The 16229-nt window shown below is 47.8% G+C and overlaps 1 protein-coding gene across 1 annotated transcript; it reads left to right on the top strand.

Moving 5' to 3' along the window:
* The first annotated feature begins 10988 nt into the window (after nt 1-10988).
* LOC129647966 (phospholipase A2, membrane associated-like) lies at nt 10989-13990 on the top strand. The gene is made up of 4 exons (XM_055574876.1): nt 10989-11028; nt 11215-11359; nt 11605-11711; nt 13848-13990. Exons 1-4 carry the CDS (start codon nt 10989-10991, stop codon nt 13988-13990), a joined length of 435 nt encoding a protein of 144 aa, XP_055430851.1.
* The last annotated feature ends 2239 nt before the right edge of the window (nt 13991-16229 follow it).

A 16229-nucleotide genomic window follows, 5' to 3' on the forward strand; every position in this document is an offset into this window, starting at 1 on the left:
CATTTGCTGAGTCTTTTCTGAGAAGGGAGTCTTTCTTTCCTTCTTTCTTGGGCTCTTCTGTCCTTACAGGGTGTGAGAGCGCCCCCTTCTGGTCCCCTGACTGTATTTCAATGAGGCTTCTGGTTATTCTTTTTACATAGTGAAAGTCGCTCAGTCGAGTCTGACTCTTTGTGACCCCCATGGATTATACAGTCCATAGGATTCTCCAGGCCAGAATACTGGAGTGGGTGGCCTTTCCCTTCTCCAGGGGATCTTCCCAACCCAGGGATCGAACCCAGGTCTCCCACATTGCAGGTGGATTCTTTACTAGCTGAGCCACCAGGGAAGCCCAGAGTTTCTTTACTTTCTTGTAAATGTATTTTCAAATTAGAAGATTTTCTAAAAAAAGAAGAGTCATGAATAATTTTTCCTCACAAAGGGAAGATTAGGAAACAGAGTACAGAAAAAGTTCATCCATAATACTGCCATTGGAAGTGACCGCTGATAATAGGCTGACTCTTCTAATTATTAAAACTTAGGAAAACTTTTCTGAGCGCTCACTATCCCGCTGGGGCTTGTCCATCCCATGTGAAGTAGCAGCCTTCTTCCCCCATGACACTCCCACTGCCCCAGCAGAGATGTCCCTTTCTCTCAGCTTCACCAAACATTCCACAGTTGACTCTTTTATTTTTTTAACTTTTTATTTTCTATAAGGGTTTGCAGACTAACAAACAATATTGTGGTAGTTTCAGGTGAACAGCAAGGGTCTCAGCCATGCATATACATGTATCCATTCTCCCCCAAACTCCCCTCCCATCCAACCTGCCACATAACATTTAGCTGAGCTCCATGGGCTATACAGTAAACCCTCGTTGGTTATCCATTTTTAATATAGCAGAGTGTACATGTCCATCCCAAATTCCCTAACTATTCCTTATCCCCAACCTTCCCCAGCAACCATAAGCTCGTTCTCGGATGCACAGTTGACTCTTGAGTAACAAGGATTTGAATTGTACAGGTCCATTTACACATAGAATTTTTTTCAATCATAGGCACTACAGTGATACATAACCCAAGGTTGGTTGAATCCATATATGTGGGGAATCGTGGATACCGAGGGCCCACTCAGATTTCTGACTGTGCAGAGGATCAGTGCCCCTAACCACAGAGCCCTTCAAGGACCAATTGTATATCATTCGCCTATTGTATCTTTTGTTTTCTTGTCTGTCTCTCTCCACTAAAAGGCAAGCCCTGTGAGAGTATTTCTTTTTACAGTAATGTACTCCAAGTGCTAAATTAGTCCTTGGATAAAGGTAGCACAACAAGAAGCTAAACCAGGGACTTTTAATTCTTAGGGAAAATCATGCAAAGATGGAAAAGGAGAGGCAGTGTGACGTCACCAGAGCCCTTGAGTGCGGGGACCTGGACATGGTATCGGGGCCCCCAGGATGTGCGGGGTGGGGCGGTCTGCCTGCCGTAGAAGCGACAGTACTCTGGATCCGAGGTGCTTATCAAAAGGCCAAGTTCTCTAAAAAAAAAAAGGCCACGACCTCTAAACTTCATTTAGGCCTAAAACAAATGGGTATGAGAAGCAAAAGTCTGCTGATGGGAAAAAAAATGCAGAACCTAAATGTTGAGAATTATGTTTTATTTGGGGCATTACTGAGGACTTCAGCCTGGATACAGCCTCTCGGGTAGGTCTGAGGACTGTCCTCAAAGGTAAGGGAGGAGCCAGGATATGTAGGTGCTTTTGCAAAACAAGCAAACAAACAAAAATGCCCAGGGAGTCAAACGTCAAAAGATTAGTCCAACTAAAGGAAAACCAGATATCGCAAATGAATGAATTTGTCACTTTTCTATGCATGGGAAGATGCAAGAGTCTGGGCCTAATGCAATCACTCCTATGATCAGCCCCTTACCTGGCAGAGCCCATATCCTCTTTTTTTCTCCATCCTGAACCCCGTCAGGGCGCACTGTCAGGGGTGGCTGATGGTTTAATGGCCGCAACCAAATCCCAGATTGCAGAGACCCGGAGATGACCTGAGCGTTTTTTATTTGGTAGGAATTTGTACCAGGTACCACAACCTGAGTACCTTAATAGAAAGCTACAATAGAAATTCCTGTTCTCTCAGTTCTGGAGGCCAGGAGTCTCAGATCAAGGTGCCAGCGAGGTTGGTGTCTTCTGAGGACTCTGGGGAGGGTCTGTCCCTTCCTCTCCCCAGGCTCTGGTGGTGTCCTGTCTATCTTTAGGATTCCTTGGTTTATAAAACATCCCCACCTCCATCTCTACCTTCACCTTCACCTGGAATCCTCCCAGTGAAGATGTGTGTGTGTGTGTCCAAATGTCTCCTCTTTCTAGAGACACCAGTCATCCCACGTTGTTGTTGTTGTTGAGTCACCCAGTCGTGTCCGACTCTTTGTGACTCCATGGACTGTCTCTCTCTGTCTCTCACCATCTCCCGAAGTTTGTCCAAGTTCACGTCCATTGCGTCAGTGATACTGTCCAGCCATCTCATCCTCTGATGCCCTCTTCTCCTTCTGCCCTCAATCTTTCCCAGCACTGGGAACTTTTCCAATGAGTCAGCTGTCAGCATCAGATGACCAGGGTATTAGAGTTTCAGCATCAGTCTTTCCAATGTGTATTCGGGGTTGATGTCCCTTAAGGTTGACTGATCTGATCTCCTTGCAGTCCGTGGGACTCTCAGGAGTCTTCTCCAGCACCACAGTTTGAAGGCATCAATTCTTCGGTGCTCCACCTTCCTTATGGTCCAGCTCTCACAACAAAGGACTGTGCAGACCTTTGTTGGCAGAGAAATGTCTCTGCTTTTCAACTCACTGTCTAGGCTTGTCATAGCTTTCCTGCCAAGAAGCAAACATCTTCTGACTTCATGGCTGCAGCCACCACCTGTAGTGATTTTAGAGGCCAAGAAAAGGAAATCTGACACTGTTTCTACATTTTCCCCCTCTCTATTTGCCATGAAGTAATGGGACCAAATGCCATGATCTTAGTTTTTTTAATATTTAGTTTTAAGCCAGCTCTTTCACTCTCCTCCTTCACCCTAATCAAGATGCTCTTTAGTTGCTCATCACTTTCTGCCATTAGGGTGATATCATCTGCATATCTGAGGTTGTTGATGTTTCTCTCACCTATCTTGATTCCAACTTGTAACTCATCCAGCCTGGCATTTCTCACGACGTGCTCAGCGTATAGGTTAAACAAACAGGGTGACAGCAGACAGCCTTGTCATACTCCTTTCTCAATCTTGAATCAATCAGTTGTTCCATGCATGGTTGACTGTTGCATCTTGACCTGCATACAGGTTTTTCTGGAGAAGGTAAGATAGTCTGCTATTGCCATCTGTCTATAAGAGCTTTTCATAGTTTATTATGATCCACACAGTCAAAGGCTTGGGCGTAGTCAAGAAACAGGTGGATGTCTCTCTAGAATTCCCTAGTTTTCTCTGTGATCCAGCGCATGTTGGCAATTTGATATCTGGTTCCTCTTCCTTTTCTAAAGCCAGCTTAGACATCTGGAAGTTCTTGGTTTGCATAAGCCTGAAGCCTAGCATGCAAGATTTTAAGCATGACCTTATTAGCATGGGAGATGAGTGCAATTGTCCAACGGTTAGCACATTCTTCAGTATTACCCTTCTTGGGGACTGGGATGAGGACTGACCTTTTCCAGTTCTGTGGTCACTGCTGGGTCTTCCAGATTTGCTGACATAATGAACGCAACACTTAAGGGTATCATCCTTTGGGGCTCTGAATAGTTCTCTGGAATTCCGTAGCATCCTCTAACTTTATTAACAGCAGTATTTCTGAAGGTCCACTTGACTTTGCTCTCCAGAATGTCTGGCTCTGGGTGGCTGAACACACCATCGCAGCAGTCCGGTTCATCAGATCTTTCTTATACAGTTCTTCCAAGTATTCTTTCCATCTCTTCTTGATCTCTTCCTTGTCTACTAGGCCCCTACCATTTATGTCCTTTATTGTGCCCATCTTTGGGCAAAATATTCCCTTGATATCTCCAGTTTTCCCCAAGAGATCTCTAGTCTTTCCCCTTCTGGTGTTTTCTTCTAGTTTTATACACCATTCACTGAAGGCCTTCTTTTCTCTGCGTACTGTTCTTCGGAAATCTGCGTTTAGTTGCATAAACTAGTCCTTTAGTTACATAAATTAGTCCTTCCCTTTCTCCCTTGCATTTCAAGTCTCTTCCTTCTTTAGCTAGGACTTCCCTGTAGCTCAGTTGGTTAAGAATCTGCCTGCAATGCAGGAGACCTGGGTTCAATCCGTGGGTCAGGACAATCCTCTGGGGAAGGGAATGGCAATCCACTCCAGCATTCTTGCCTGGAGAATCCCACGGACAGAGGAGCCTCTGATCACCAGTTTGCCTTCTTGCTTTCCTTTTTCTTTGGGATGGCTTTGTTTGCTGGCTCCTGTATGATATTACAGACCTCCATCCATAGTCCTTCAGGCACCCTGCCTACCAGACCTAATCCCTTGAAGCTATTCATTACCTTTGCTGCTTATTCATAGGGGATCTGATTTAAGTCATACCTGGCTGGCCTACTGGTTTCCCTCCCTTTCTTTAAGTCTGAATTTTGCTATGAGAAGTTGATGATCTGAGCCACAGTCAGCTCCAAGTCTTGTTTTTGCTGACTGTATACAGCTTCTTCATCTTCAGCTACAAAGAATGTAGTCAATTTGATTTTGGTATTGGCCATTTGGTGATGTCCATGTGTAAAGTCATCTCTTGTGTTCTTGAAAAAGGGTATTTTCTCTGACAATGCATTATCTCGGCAGAATTCAGTTAGCCTTTGTTTTGCTTCATTTTGTTCTCCAAGGCCAAACTTGCCTGTTACTCCTGGCATCTCTTGATTTCCTGCTTTTGCATACCAATCCCCAGTGATGAATAAAATATCTCTTTTCTGGTATTAGTTCTTCGAGTTCTTCTAGGTCTTCATAGAACAGATCAACCTCAGCTTCTTCAGCATTGGTAGTAGGGGCATAGATTCGGATTACTGTGGTGTTGAATGGCTTGACTTGAAAACGAACCAAGAGCATTCTGTCACTTTTGAAGTTGCACCCAAGCACTGCATTTTGGACTCTTTTTTTGATTATAAGGGCTACTCCATTTCTTCTATGGGACTCTTGCCCACAGTATTATGTATAATGGTCATCTGAATTAAATTCACCCATTCCCGTCCATTTTAGTTCACTGACTCCTAAGATGTCAATGTTTATTCTTACCCTCTCCTGCTGACTACGTCCAGTTTACCTTGGTTCATGTTCCTAACATTCCAGGTTCCTATGAGATACTGCTCCTCACAGCATCGGGTTTTACCTTCATCACCAGCCTCATCCACAGCTGAGCATCATTTCTGCTTTGGCCCAGCCACTGCACTCTCTCTGGGACCGTTTGTAGTTATCCTCCACTCTTGCCCAGTAGCACATTGGACACCTTCCAACCTGGGGAACTCATCCTTTGGTGTCAAACCTTTCTGTCCGTTCCTGAGGTTCCCACAGGAAGAGCACTGGGGAGGTTTGCCGTTCCCTCCTGCAGTGGACGACGTTTTGTCAGAACTCCCACTATGACCCGTCCGTTGTGGATGGCCCTGCATGACACGGCTCATAGCTCCATTGAATTTCGTGGGCCCCTTGCCACAACAAGGCAGTGATCCGTGAAGGGCCCACCATGGAAGCTTATCCTTTTCTCCTTTGCCTTTCGCTTCTCTTCTTTTTTTTTAAATTAATTTATTTATATTAATTGGAAGCTAGTTACTTTACAATATTGTGATGGATTTTGCTATGCATTTACATGAATCAGCCATGGGTGTACACGTGTCCCCCATCCTGAACCCCCTCCCACCTCCCTCCCCACCCCATCCCTCAGGGTCATCCCAGTGCACCAGTCCGGAGCACCCTGTCTCATGCATCGAACCTGGACTGGCAATCTAGTTCACATATGGTAATATCCATGTTTCAATGCTATTCTCTCAGATCATCCCACCCTCGCCTTCTCCCACAGAGTCCAAAATCTGTTCTTTACATCTGTGTCTCTTTTGCTGTCTTGCATATAGGGTTTTCATTACCATCTTTCTAAATTCCATATATATGCGTTAATATACTGTACTGGTGTTTTTCTTTCTGACTTACTTCACACTGTATAATAGGCTCCAGTTCATCCACCTAATTAGAACTGATTCAAATGCATTCTTTTTAATAGCTGAGTAATACTCCATTGTGTATATGTACCACAGCTTTCTTATCCATCCGTCTGCTGCTGGACATCTAGGTTGCTTCCATGTCCTGGCTATTGTAAAGCTTCTCTTCTTTTCTCAACTATTTGTAAGACCGCCTCAGACAGCCATTTAGCCTTTTTCATTTCTTTTTCCTGGGGATAGTTTTGACCACTGCCCAGATGGTTTTGACTGTGTGGATTACAACAAACTGTGGAAAATTCTTCAAGAGATGGGAATACCAGACCTGCCTCCTGAGAAACCTGTATGCAGGTCAAGAAGCAAAAATTAGAATCAGACATGGACCAATGGACTGGTTCCAAATTGAGAAAGGAGTCTGTCAAAGCTGTATATCATCACCCTGCTTATTTAACTTATATGCAGAGTACATTATGCGAAATGCCAGGCTGGATGAAGCACAAGCAGGAATCAAGATTGTCGGGAGAAATATCAGTAACCTCAGATATGCAGATGACACCACCCTTATGGCAGAAAGTGAAGAGGAACTAAAGAGCTTCCTGATGAAGGTGACAGAGGAGAGTAAACACAGTAAACAAATTCCTTCAACACAGGAATTTGGCGGGGACACAAGTCAGTGCTTAACACAGGCCTAGCTCTTCAGGGAAACTGTGTCTTCAAGACAAACACTACCTGAGGTGGCTGTGAGTCAGTGTGGATCGACTATGATGGGGAAAGCCTTGGGCCCTGCGGTCCTGGCCCCCTCTACGTCCCCTACCTGCTTTTGTCTGTGGAAAAATCTGAGCCAAGGAGTAAGTTTAACCAGAGAAGTGAGAATGTGCAGAAACAAAGGAGAACAGTCAAAGAAAGAAAGAAAGTGAAGTCGCTCAGTCGTGTCTGACTCTGCGGCTCCATGGACTGCAGCCTGCCAGGCTCCTCCATCCAGGGGATTTTCCAGGCAATAGCACTGGAGTGGGGTGCCATTGCCTTCTCCAGGCAAAGGAGACCAAATAATAATAATGTAGTCATTAAGCAAGTCAAGGATCTTTAGTTCCTCCTCAAGGGCTGTAGGAAACATCCTGAGCCATCTCCTGAGGGCTGTCTTACAGATGCTGAAACTCCCACCAGGTGGAAGAAGCTAACCACACGGTGACCAGACTGTACTATGACATAAGCGTCCACAGTTCCAAGATTTGGCTTCACAGAAAGGGAAACAAACCAACCACAGAACTGAAGATGAACACCTTGCTGTTGTTCAGTCACTAAGTCACGTCCAACTCTGTGATACTGTGGACTACAGCATGCCAGGATTCCCTGTCCTTCACTGTCCCCCGGAGTTTGCTCAAATTCATGTCAATTCAGTCAGCGATGCTACTGAACCATCTCATCCTCTGTCATGCCCTTCTCCTGCTCTCAATCTTTCCCAGCATCAGTATCTTTTCCAATGAGTCAGCTCTTCGCACCAGTTGCCCAAAGTATTGGAGCTTCAGCTTCAGCATCAGTGTTTTCAGTATTCAGGGTTGATTTCCTTTAGGATTGACTGTTCTGATCTCCTTGCAGTCCAAGGGACTCTCAGCACTACAATTTGAAGTATCAGTTCTTCAGCTCTCAGCCTTCTTTATGGTCCAGCTCTCACACCTGTATATGACTACTGGAAAACCCATAGCTTTGACTATAGAAAATAAAAAAGAAAGCTGCTCAGTCATGTCCAACTCTTAGCGACCCCATAGACTAGACAGTCCATAGAACTCTCCAGGCCAGAATACTGGAATGAGTAGCCTTTCCCTTCTCCAGGGCATCTTCCCAACCCAGGGATCAAACCCAGGTCTCCTGTATTGCAGGCAGATTCTTTACCAGCTGAGCCATGAGGGAAGGCTTTGTGGGCTCCTAAAACAGTAAAGATAAAATGTTCCTAAAACAATCAAGATGATGCTGGTTAAACCACTGATGATCTATTTCAAGATGGTTCTGAGAGCTGACATACATGTTTACACATGTAACGCTTTTCCTCTCTATAAAAGCCCATATCTGACTGTTCTCAGGAGTCTGGCTTTGGACAGGCAGCTGTCCTCCGCAACCCTGTCCCACCCATTTGCCGGCATCCAACATAATACAAACTCCTTTCCACCAACATCTCCTCTTTATTGTCTTTCAAGTGCCGAGCAGCCGGACCTCAGTTCCATAACATCCTGATAGTTGTTTGGGGGTTTGTTTAGTTTTGGGTAAAGTAAATTCCTGATAACCTTAGAGATTGATACCCTCTGATTGCCAGCCACCCACTTCAAAGACCACTGTCTAGAATAAACACCTTGCCAGCCACATGACTACATAAAGAGCCATATACCTCCCCTCACTAAGGCGCCTTTGTATTGGAGATTTTGGGTTATTTGACTATTTTGGGCCACATGCTGTTCCTCTTCCCATGCTTTACACTGATGCTCACGTGGTTTAGATTCACCAATAAAGGGTGAGCAAACAAAACCCTAGGCCCCGCCTTTAATCCCAATAAAAACAGAACCCCAGACCCAAGATCTCCAGCTTTCTCTCTACTCTGACCTCCCTGTGGGGTCCCAGGTGCGCCGTGTAACTTCCAGGTCCTGTAAGTAATAAACCTTTATTCTTTCAAAGTTGTCTGATGATTATTGCTGAAGGGCATCTTGCAGTAGTAACAACCCTACGGTCTTGTCCAGCCACGGCCCTAGCTATTGAGGGGTTGAGATCACCACGCAACAGTTTTTCCTGGTCACTGATCTTAAGGACCAGTGGTTTAACACAAGAAACTTGTATTTCTCATGCAGACAAAGACCACTGAGGGTCTGCGGGCCTTTCTCTGATGGGTGTCCCCCATGCTGTGACCCAGGGACCCAAGCTGCCCCCAGCTTCGGGTCCCATCCTGGGGGGCACAGAAACACTGGGGCATGGTGCCCATATTTACCTCAGTGCAGCCTGGCAGTGGCCCTCAGCACTGATGCCCGTATCTTCTCAGCCAGATCCAGTCTCCTGGGCCCAACCTGGAGGGGGACCTGGGGAATGTGTGGGTGCGGGGAGCAGGCAGAACGATGATGGGCAACATAGCCGTGCCACACTGGCTTTTGAGGGGATGGGTGTTGGAAAGTGTTAACTGAAGGCCTTGGGAGCTGAATTCAAGCACTATGAAAGGGCTGGAAAAGAGTTTCAGAAGTGAAAACTAGAGTCACTGTCTGCCTAAGACTGAAAAAGAAGAAGCAATAGATCCGAGGAGACTCAACCAGCTCCATCTCCAAACAGGTACGGACAGGAGAGAAGGTGGCAGCTGTGTGTGGAGGGGAAATCCTCTGGCTTTCTCCAGATGGGTGGGGGGGTGGAGGGGGAGAATATAGAGAAGCGAGAGGAGAGGGTGGAGGCGCTGGTCCCAGTCGGAGGAAGGGACCGCCTGCTCCCCTGCAGTCCATTCCCTGCTGGGGTCCCCGGGGTCCCCAGGGTCCCAGGTCACAGGACAAGTTCTCATCGCCTCCTGAGAGGCTTACATGATTCCTCCCACTTTGAAGAGCCTTAGTACGTACTTCCTGTGAATGACTGGCTTATGGAATGAATGAATACCAGTACATACCGTGTTTCTTATCCCCAGACGGCTGGCTTAGCAGCAGAAAGGAAAAATCCTTGGTCAGCAGCAGATGGCCGTTGCCCTCTCCTGGAAGTGGGTTCAGGAGGGTCACACCTGGACCTGGTTATGGGAATTTATTCACTCAGGAGGGACACCCACAGGAAAGATGACAAAATAATCCACAATTTTGGCATCAGCTAATGGCACATAAGAATGGAAAAACCTCAGCTCTATAAGGCCAACTGAGAGGAAAAACAGAGGGTTCTCTAGGGGGAGGGAGATGCCAAACTCTGAGACCAATAATGGGCTGTACACCCACCCTATTTCCCACCCAACCAACCCCCAAGCTTCCAGAGGGATCAGCTATTTAACTGGAGCTCAGAATAAACAAGGCGATTTTAACTTGGAATCCTCTGAGAAGTAAATAGCCAGAAATGAATACTCAGTCCCTGATCACTGGCTAAGTTCAAGAGTGGCTATAGTGTGTGAGTGTGTGTGTGTGTGTGTGTGTGTGTGTGTGTGTGTGTGTGTACAGGTGTTGCATGCACATGCAGGCACCCATGAGCACAGGCCTGCACGTGCCTGATTTGGTATGACAAGAGGGTATGTGTGCACAGGTGTGTTGTGTTTGAACTTGAATATATTCTTTAAAGAATGCCCACACTAGTAGATGAGCACAGAGTATATGTGTGTGTATTCATGAAGTGTGTGTGAGTGTGTGTTTGTGCATATACAAGTGTAAGGGTAAAAGAGATGGTGCTGCTTTAGTTCTGGAGAAAAACACTTCAGATCCAACTCCATGGGTGGAATTCCCAAGCCTTGACTCCAGTGTGGGGGTGAGTAAGGTACGTATACTGGGGGACACAGCCTACGACCTCTGGATCTCCCAGTTTGGTGGGATGGCCTGGTCACAGCCTCCCAGGGACTCTCAGGAGGGTGAGGAGCACGGAGGTCTCAGCAGCATACCATGGGGAGAGAGGTGGTCTCGCCCAGTGAGTCGTGTAACAAAGCTGGGAGGCACCCCCTGCATGTGTCCTGCATGCCCGATGAAGGCAGTCATGCTGGACCTCACCTGGGATGGAAGAGCATGTCTGTGATCTCCTTTAAAGACTCTCTTCATCAAGATCATTGAATGTGAGCAGGACAGCAGGGGCCAGGGTAGAGGCTGGACTGCCTGTTAAAGGATCTAGGTTGGTCTGTCTGCATTTCTCCCCCACAGAACCCTCAGCATGAAGACCCTCCTGCTGCTGGCAGTGATCATGGCCATCGGTAAGAGTTGAACCTGACCTCTGGCCATGAGGGGCACAGCCCCGGGAGGGAGGCACCCTCCTCCCCCAGCTTCCCTTCCCACCGCATCTGGCCCTCTCTCAGAAGTGGGGGCAAGGGGTGGCAGGGAGAGGCAGAAGGAGGAGCTCATAGAGTCCCAGGCCCCATCACCAGCTGCTGTCCTTCCAGGCCTGCTGCAGGTCCATGGAGGTTTGGCAGATTTCTGGAAAATGGTTAAGTTCACGACAGGAAAGGAACCTGTGATCAGTTATGGCTTCTACGGTTGCCACTGTGGTGCGGGTCACAGAGGAGCCCCCAAGGATGCGACAGATTGGTGAGGCCACCCCAGCCCTCCCTGCCCTCTGCCCACTTGTGGCCCCAAGGTGGGTGGGAGCTAAAGCCTCCTGCTTTAGTCCCATCAGCAGAGAACCCAGGAAGTCCCGCCTAAAAAGCAGCCAGCTTGTTGGAAACTCTGCTGTAAACTATTCCAATGTCCCAGAGCCAAGGGGCTGGGACCACAGGGCACGGGGCTCCCTGGAGCTTCTGGGAGGCAGCCCCAGTAGCTCAGGCTTGTCACAGGTGCTGCAGGGCACATGACTGTTGCTATGAAAACCTACGGAAACGTGGATGCCGCACGAGCTTCCAGAGCTACAACTTTATTTTCCAACGGGGCCAAATCGTTTGTGGTAAGAAAAGAGACCTACAACACCACCCAGCCTCCCCTGTTCATCTTACTGAGTGTCCACTGGGCCAGGCACTGCGCCGGGCACCCAAGCTAGAAAAAAGGGACCATGTCCCTACCCCAAGGAGTTCATAGTGGACTGAGAAGAAAAGAAAATCAAAATCTAACATGATAGTCTCAGATGGGAAGTAAGAAAAAGGTCAGGGCTCTGAACACAGCCTGAGAGTCATGGAAGCCTGGAAGCTTCCTGAAAGTGGTGGTCTCCAAGCTGAGTCTTCAAGGCTGAGAGGGGTCGGAGGAAGGAGCATTGGGAGCATCCCTACAAGAGGATACATCAGGGACAAGGGGCCAGAGGGAACTGCAACAATTCTGTGCTGCTGAAGGAAAAGGTGAGGATGAGACAGGGTGGTGAGTGATGATGCTGGAGAGACAGGAAGGGGCTAGGTCAAGTCTCCAGGCCATATTGTATTTAGATTATGTCCTAAAGAATTAGGGAGCTCTTAACGAAAGGAGTGGTATAATCATACTTGCATTTCACACTTGCTCTGTTTGAGGGTAGATGCTGACAGATGAAACTGGCGGGGTGCGGGGGGTGCGGGGAGGCATTGTCATAATGCAGAGGAGAGACAGGAAGCCCTTAGCTTTAGCAATGGTGGGTCAGGATGCAAGGGGGGGAGAGTGCCATCGAGATGCATTTGAAATCGGATTGGTAGAGCTTCGTGGTGGACTGGTTATGGTGTGGATGGTTCTACCAAGGAGGGCCTGGTAGAAGAGGGCAGGAGGCATTCCATTTGGAGTGTGTTGAGTTTGGAAGCTTCCAGAACATCCAGGGAGATGGGCAGAAGGCAGCTGGATGAAGGAACTGGCAGTTCAAGGGAGAGTCTGGATACAGATGCAGGAGGTGGCCGCAGAGAGAGGAGAGTTGGAAGTACCCACTCATTTGGTGTTTAAAGTCCCAGAAAGGAGACAGAGGAGGAACAGTCAGAGAAGGAAGGGGGGAGACAAGAAGGCCAAGGAGTGGGCCAGGAGGAGAGGATTAACAGCAGCCGGTTTAACAGAGGGGTCCTCCAGGATGAGGGCTGACTGGGCTCCTTGGGTTTAGAGGCAGAAAGACCACTGAGGACCTCAGTGGGAGTTGCTCCCATGGATCTGTGAGGGCAAAGCCAGATTAGAGCGGGTTGGAAGGTGGGTGGGAAGTGAAGAGAGATCGTGAGTGTGGACAAAGTTCTGGAGCAAGTTTGGCTGTGGAGGGGAGGAGAGAGATGGGTGGTGGCTAGAAGGAATTGCCTAGTGCCCCAGACCTACTGACCCATGAGTGAGATTTTGAAAAACCACAGACTATTCCTCAACAGCCTGAGGTCTCTAAGATCAGAAATCATGTCTTCCCATCATGACCTTCCACAGGGCTCTGTGGCTTTAGCAGGCTCTGGGTGACAAGCAACAAGATGCCCACCCAACAGAGGCTCAGAGAGTGAGGAAATCTGACTCTCCTGTAACAGAGTCTGGGAGAGGGCAGTGCCAGGGCGACGGCAGCTTCTCAGCTGTGTTGCCAGGGATCCAGTCCTTTCCCAACCTTCTGCTCTGCCACATTGGCTGTGTGATTCCAAGGCACAGTCTAGGGCTCCAAGAGTTATTGCTTCACTCTACAGAAGAGGCTTTCCTTTTGTACATCTTTCTTTTTGAGAGAGGAAATTCATCCTTCCTGGAAGTGTCCAGCAGACTTTCCCTTGTGGCTCATTGGTCAGGGCAAGAGCACATGCTCCCCGGACACTCATCACTACAGAGGAAACAGAGATGACTATGACTGGCTTTCACCCATCAAGACCCATTCCCAGACCCCAGGGGCCAGGGGCTATGCACCTGAACACATCTGCTGGGGAGAAGAAAGAGACAGTGTCTAACAGCAAGGCTTTTCACAGCATCCCAGTGCATGACTTCTGGTGTCCCCACGAGACGGGGTGTGGGCTTCCTGAGGGCAGGAGTTCTGTCTCCCCATCAGTCAGAAATATCTGGACATCGGTGCTTGTCTCAAACTAGAAACTGGGAAAACAGGGGCTGTGTCTTCTCCCCTAGAATTCACACAAGAATCCATAGAATTTTAACAAACCCCCATCCTGCATTTATTTTATTGTGATTTCAGGCGATCAGGACTACTGTAAGCGTCGGCTGTGTCAATGTGATAAAAGAGCTGCCGATTGTTTAGATAGAAACCTGAAGACCTACAATAAAAATCTCCAATACTACAACAACCTTCTGTGCTTTGGGAGTACCCCCAAGTGCTGAAAAGCCTTCATCCTGGAAGCCCTGCCAACCAATGCCGAGTTTCCTTCTCTAGCACCCCACTTCCTACCCTAGCCACGTTCACCAGCAAATGACAGAAAACCCCTCTCCCACCCTAGAGACCAGCCAGGAGCCCATCTCTTCCCCAGACTGAAGCTTTCTATCCAGAATGAGAAGCTCAAAGTTCTGGCATGATGCTGGCTCCTTCCCCCTGCCTCCTTGGGCAGCCAGAGACTTTTTCCCAACTCCTATTCTTGAATCAAGTCCAACGCCATGTTTAACCGCAGGAGCTGCATTCCTGGTTGGCTCTTCTGAATAAAGCAATTCATTTGGCAAACTGTGTGTGTGTGTGTGGGGGGGGGGGGTGGGGGTGGGGGTGATCACAGGTGCTTCTAGTGTAAGAACAAACTAGTACAAGAGAGTGGAGTATACAGGCTTAGAAATACAGACTTTGTACCAGACATGCTGAGTCAAATCCCCACCACCACCACCTAAGCCTTAACACCCTCATCTAAATGGAGATCACTTTGGTCCCAAGTTCATGGGCTTGAGGGAAAAACAAAAGCGATAATGGGTGTAAAGTACCAGATCTAGCTTGTCTCCATCTGTCCTTATTATTACAAGTAAAACCCAGCCTTCCACCTCTCCCACCTTGGATAAGAGCAGCCCTTCTGGCCTGTTGGGAAAGAACAGAAGTGTTGTTCCTGGTGTCTGGGGTCTATAGTCCAAGCCTCCTGTGAGGTACGTTCTTCTATGTTGCCGCCCAGAGGTGGGTCAGTGTAACGCTGGCCACCAGTGCGACTCTCAGGGCACTTGCTCCCTCGCCCAGGGCTGGCTTCCTGGGCTTGTGACCCAGGCAGAGTCCCAGTGGGCATTGCGCCTACTTTACAGCTCTGTCCCAGCCATTGCAAAATTGTTAATGACGGGAATCCAGCATTTTATTCTGTACGGGGACCCACAAATTACGTAGCTGGTCCTGCCCTCACCTGGATGCTACATCCCCTCTTGTCATCCAAGGCTCCTCTGAGATATTCCCACCTGGACCCAGACACATCTAATTCTTTAATAATCATCATCAGAGTTGCTGGCTGTGGGTCCCACAAAGGCACCGGGTTTATGGGGCATGGATAGGAGCTGAACTTTAGCAAGTTCTGCATTCACCCAGAGAGACTGCCTTCTGTAATACATCTTCTAAGAATGGGACCCTTTTTGTAATTCTGCAGAAAGAGGCTACCCTTGCTAGTTGTAGCCCTGATGCTGTTTACTCTCACTCATAATAAGAGACTGGCAAATGAAGTCTCCACTGAGACATCATTTTTATTTATTCAGTTCAGTTCAGTCACTCAGTAGTGTCTGACTCTTTGCGACCCCATGGACTGAAGCACGCCAGGCCTCCCTGTCCATCACCAACTCCCAGAGCTTCCTCAAACTGATGTCCATCAAGTCAGTGATGCCATCCAACCATCTCATCCTCTGTCATCCCCTTCTACTCCTGCCTTCAATCTTTGCCAGCATTAGGGTCTTTTCCAATGAGTCAGTTCTTCACATCAGATGGCCAAAGTATTGGAGTTTCAGCTTCAGCATCTGTCCTTCCAATTAATATTCAGGCCTGATCTCCTTTAGGATGGACTGGTTGGATCTTCTTATTGTCCAAGGGACGTTCAAGAGTCTTTTCCAACACAACAGTTCAAAACCATCGGTTCTTCGGTGCTCAGCTTTCTTTATGGTCCAACTCTCACATCCACACATGACTACTGGAAAAACCATAGCTTTGACTAGATGGACCTTTGTTAGCAAAGTAAAGTGAAAGTGAAGTCTCTCAGTCGTGTCCAACTCTTTGCAATTCCATGGACTGTAGCCCACCAGGCTCCTCCATCCATGGGAATTTCCAGACAAGGGTACCGGAGTGTGTTGTCATTTCCTTCTCCAGGGGATCTTCCTAACCCAGGGATCGAACCCGGGTCTCCCACATTGTTGGTGGACGCTTTACAGTCTGAGCCACCAGGGAAGTCTGGCAAAGTAATGTCTCTGCTTTTTAATATGCTATCTAGGTTGGTCATAGTTTTTCTTCTAAGGAGGAAGCGTATTTTAATTTCATGGCTGCAGACACCAAATGCAGTGATTTTGGAGCCCAGAAAAATAAAGTCTCTCCCTGTTTCCATTGTTTCTCCAACTATTTGCCATGAAGATGGGACCAGATGCCATGATCTTAGTTTTCTCAATGATGAGTTTTAAGCCAACA

Source organism: Bubalus kerabau, chromosome 3 (genome assembly GCF_029407905.1).
Source record: "Bubalus kerabau isolate K-KA32 ecotype Philippines breed swamp buffalo chromosome 3, PCC_UOA_SB_1v2, whole genome shotgun sequence".
Classification (NCBI taxonomy): Eukaryota; Metazoa; Chordata; class Mammalia; order Artiodactyla; family Bovidae; genus Bubalus; species Bubalus kerabau.

Bases quoted from the DNA above. Each gene is read 5' to 3' on its own strand.
- LOC129647966 (XM_055574876.1), top strand. From the start codon at position 10,989: ATGAAGACCCTCCTGCTGCTGGCAGTGATCATGGCCATCG. The intron at 11,029-11,214 runs GTAAGAGTTGAA...CTGTCCTTCCAG, and splicing joins GGCAGTGATCATGGCCATCG to GCCTGCTGCAGGTCCATGGA. The intron at 11,360-11,604 runs GTGAGGCCACCC...GGCTTGTCACAG, and splicing joins CCCAAGGATGCGACAGATTG to GTGCTGCAGGGCACATGACT.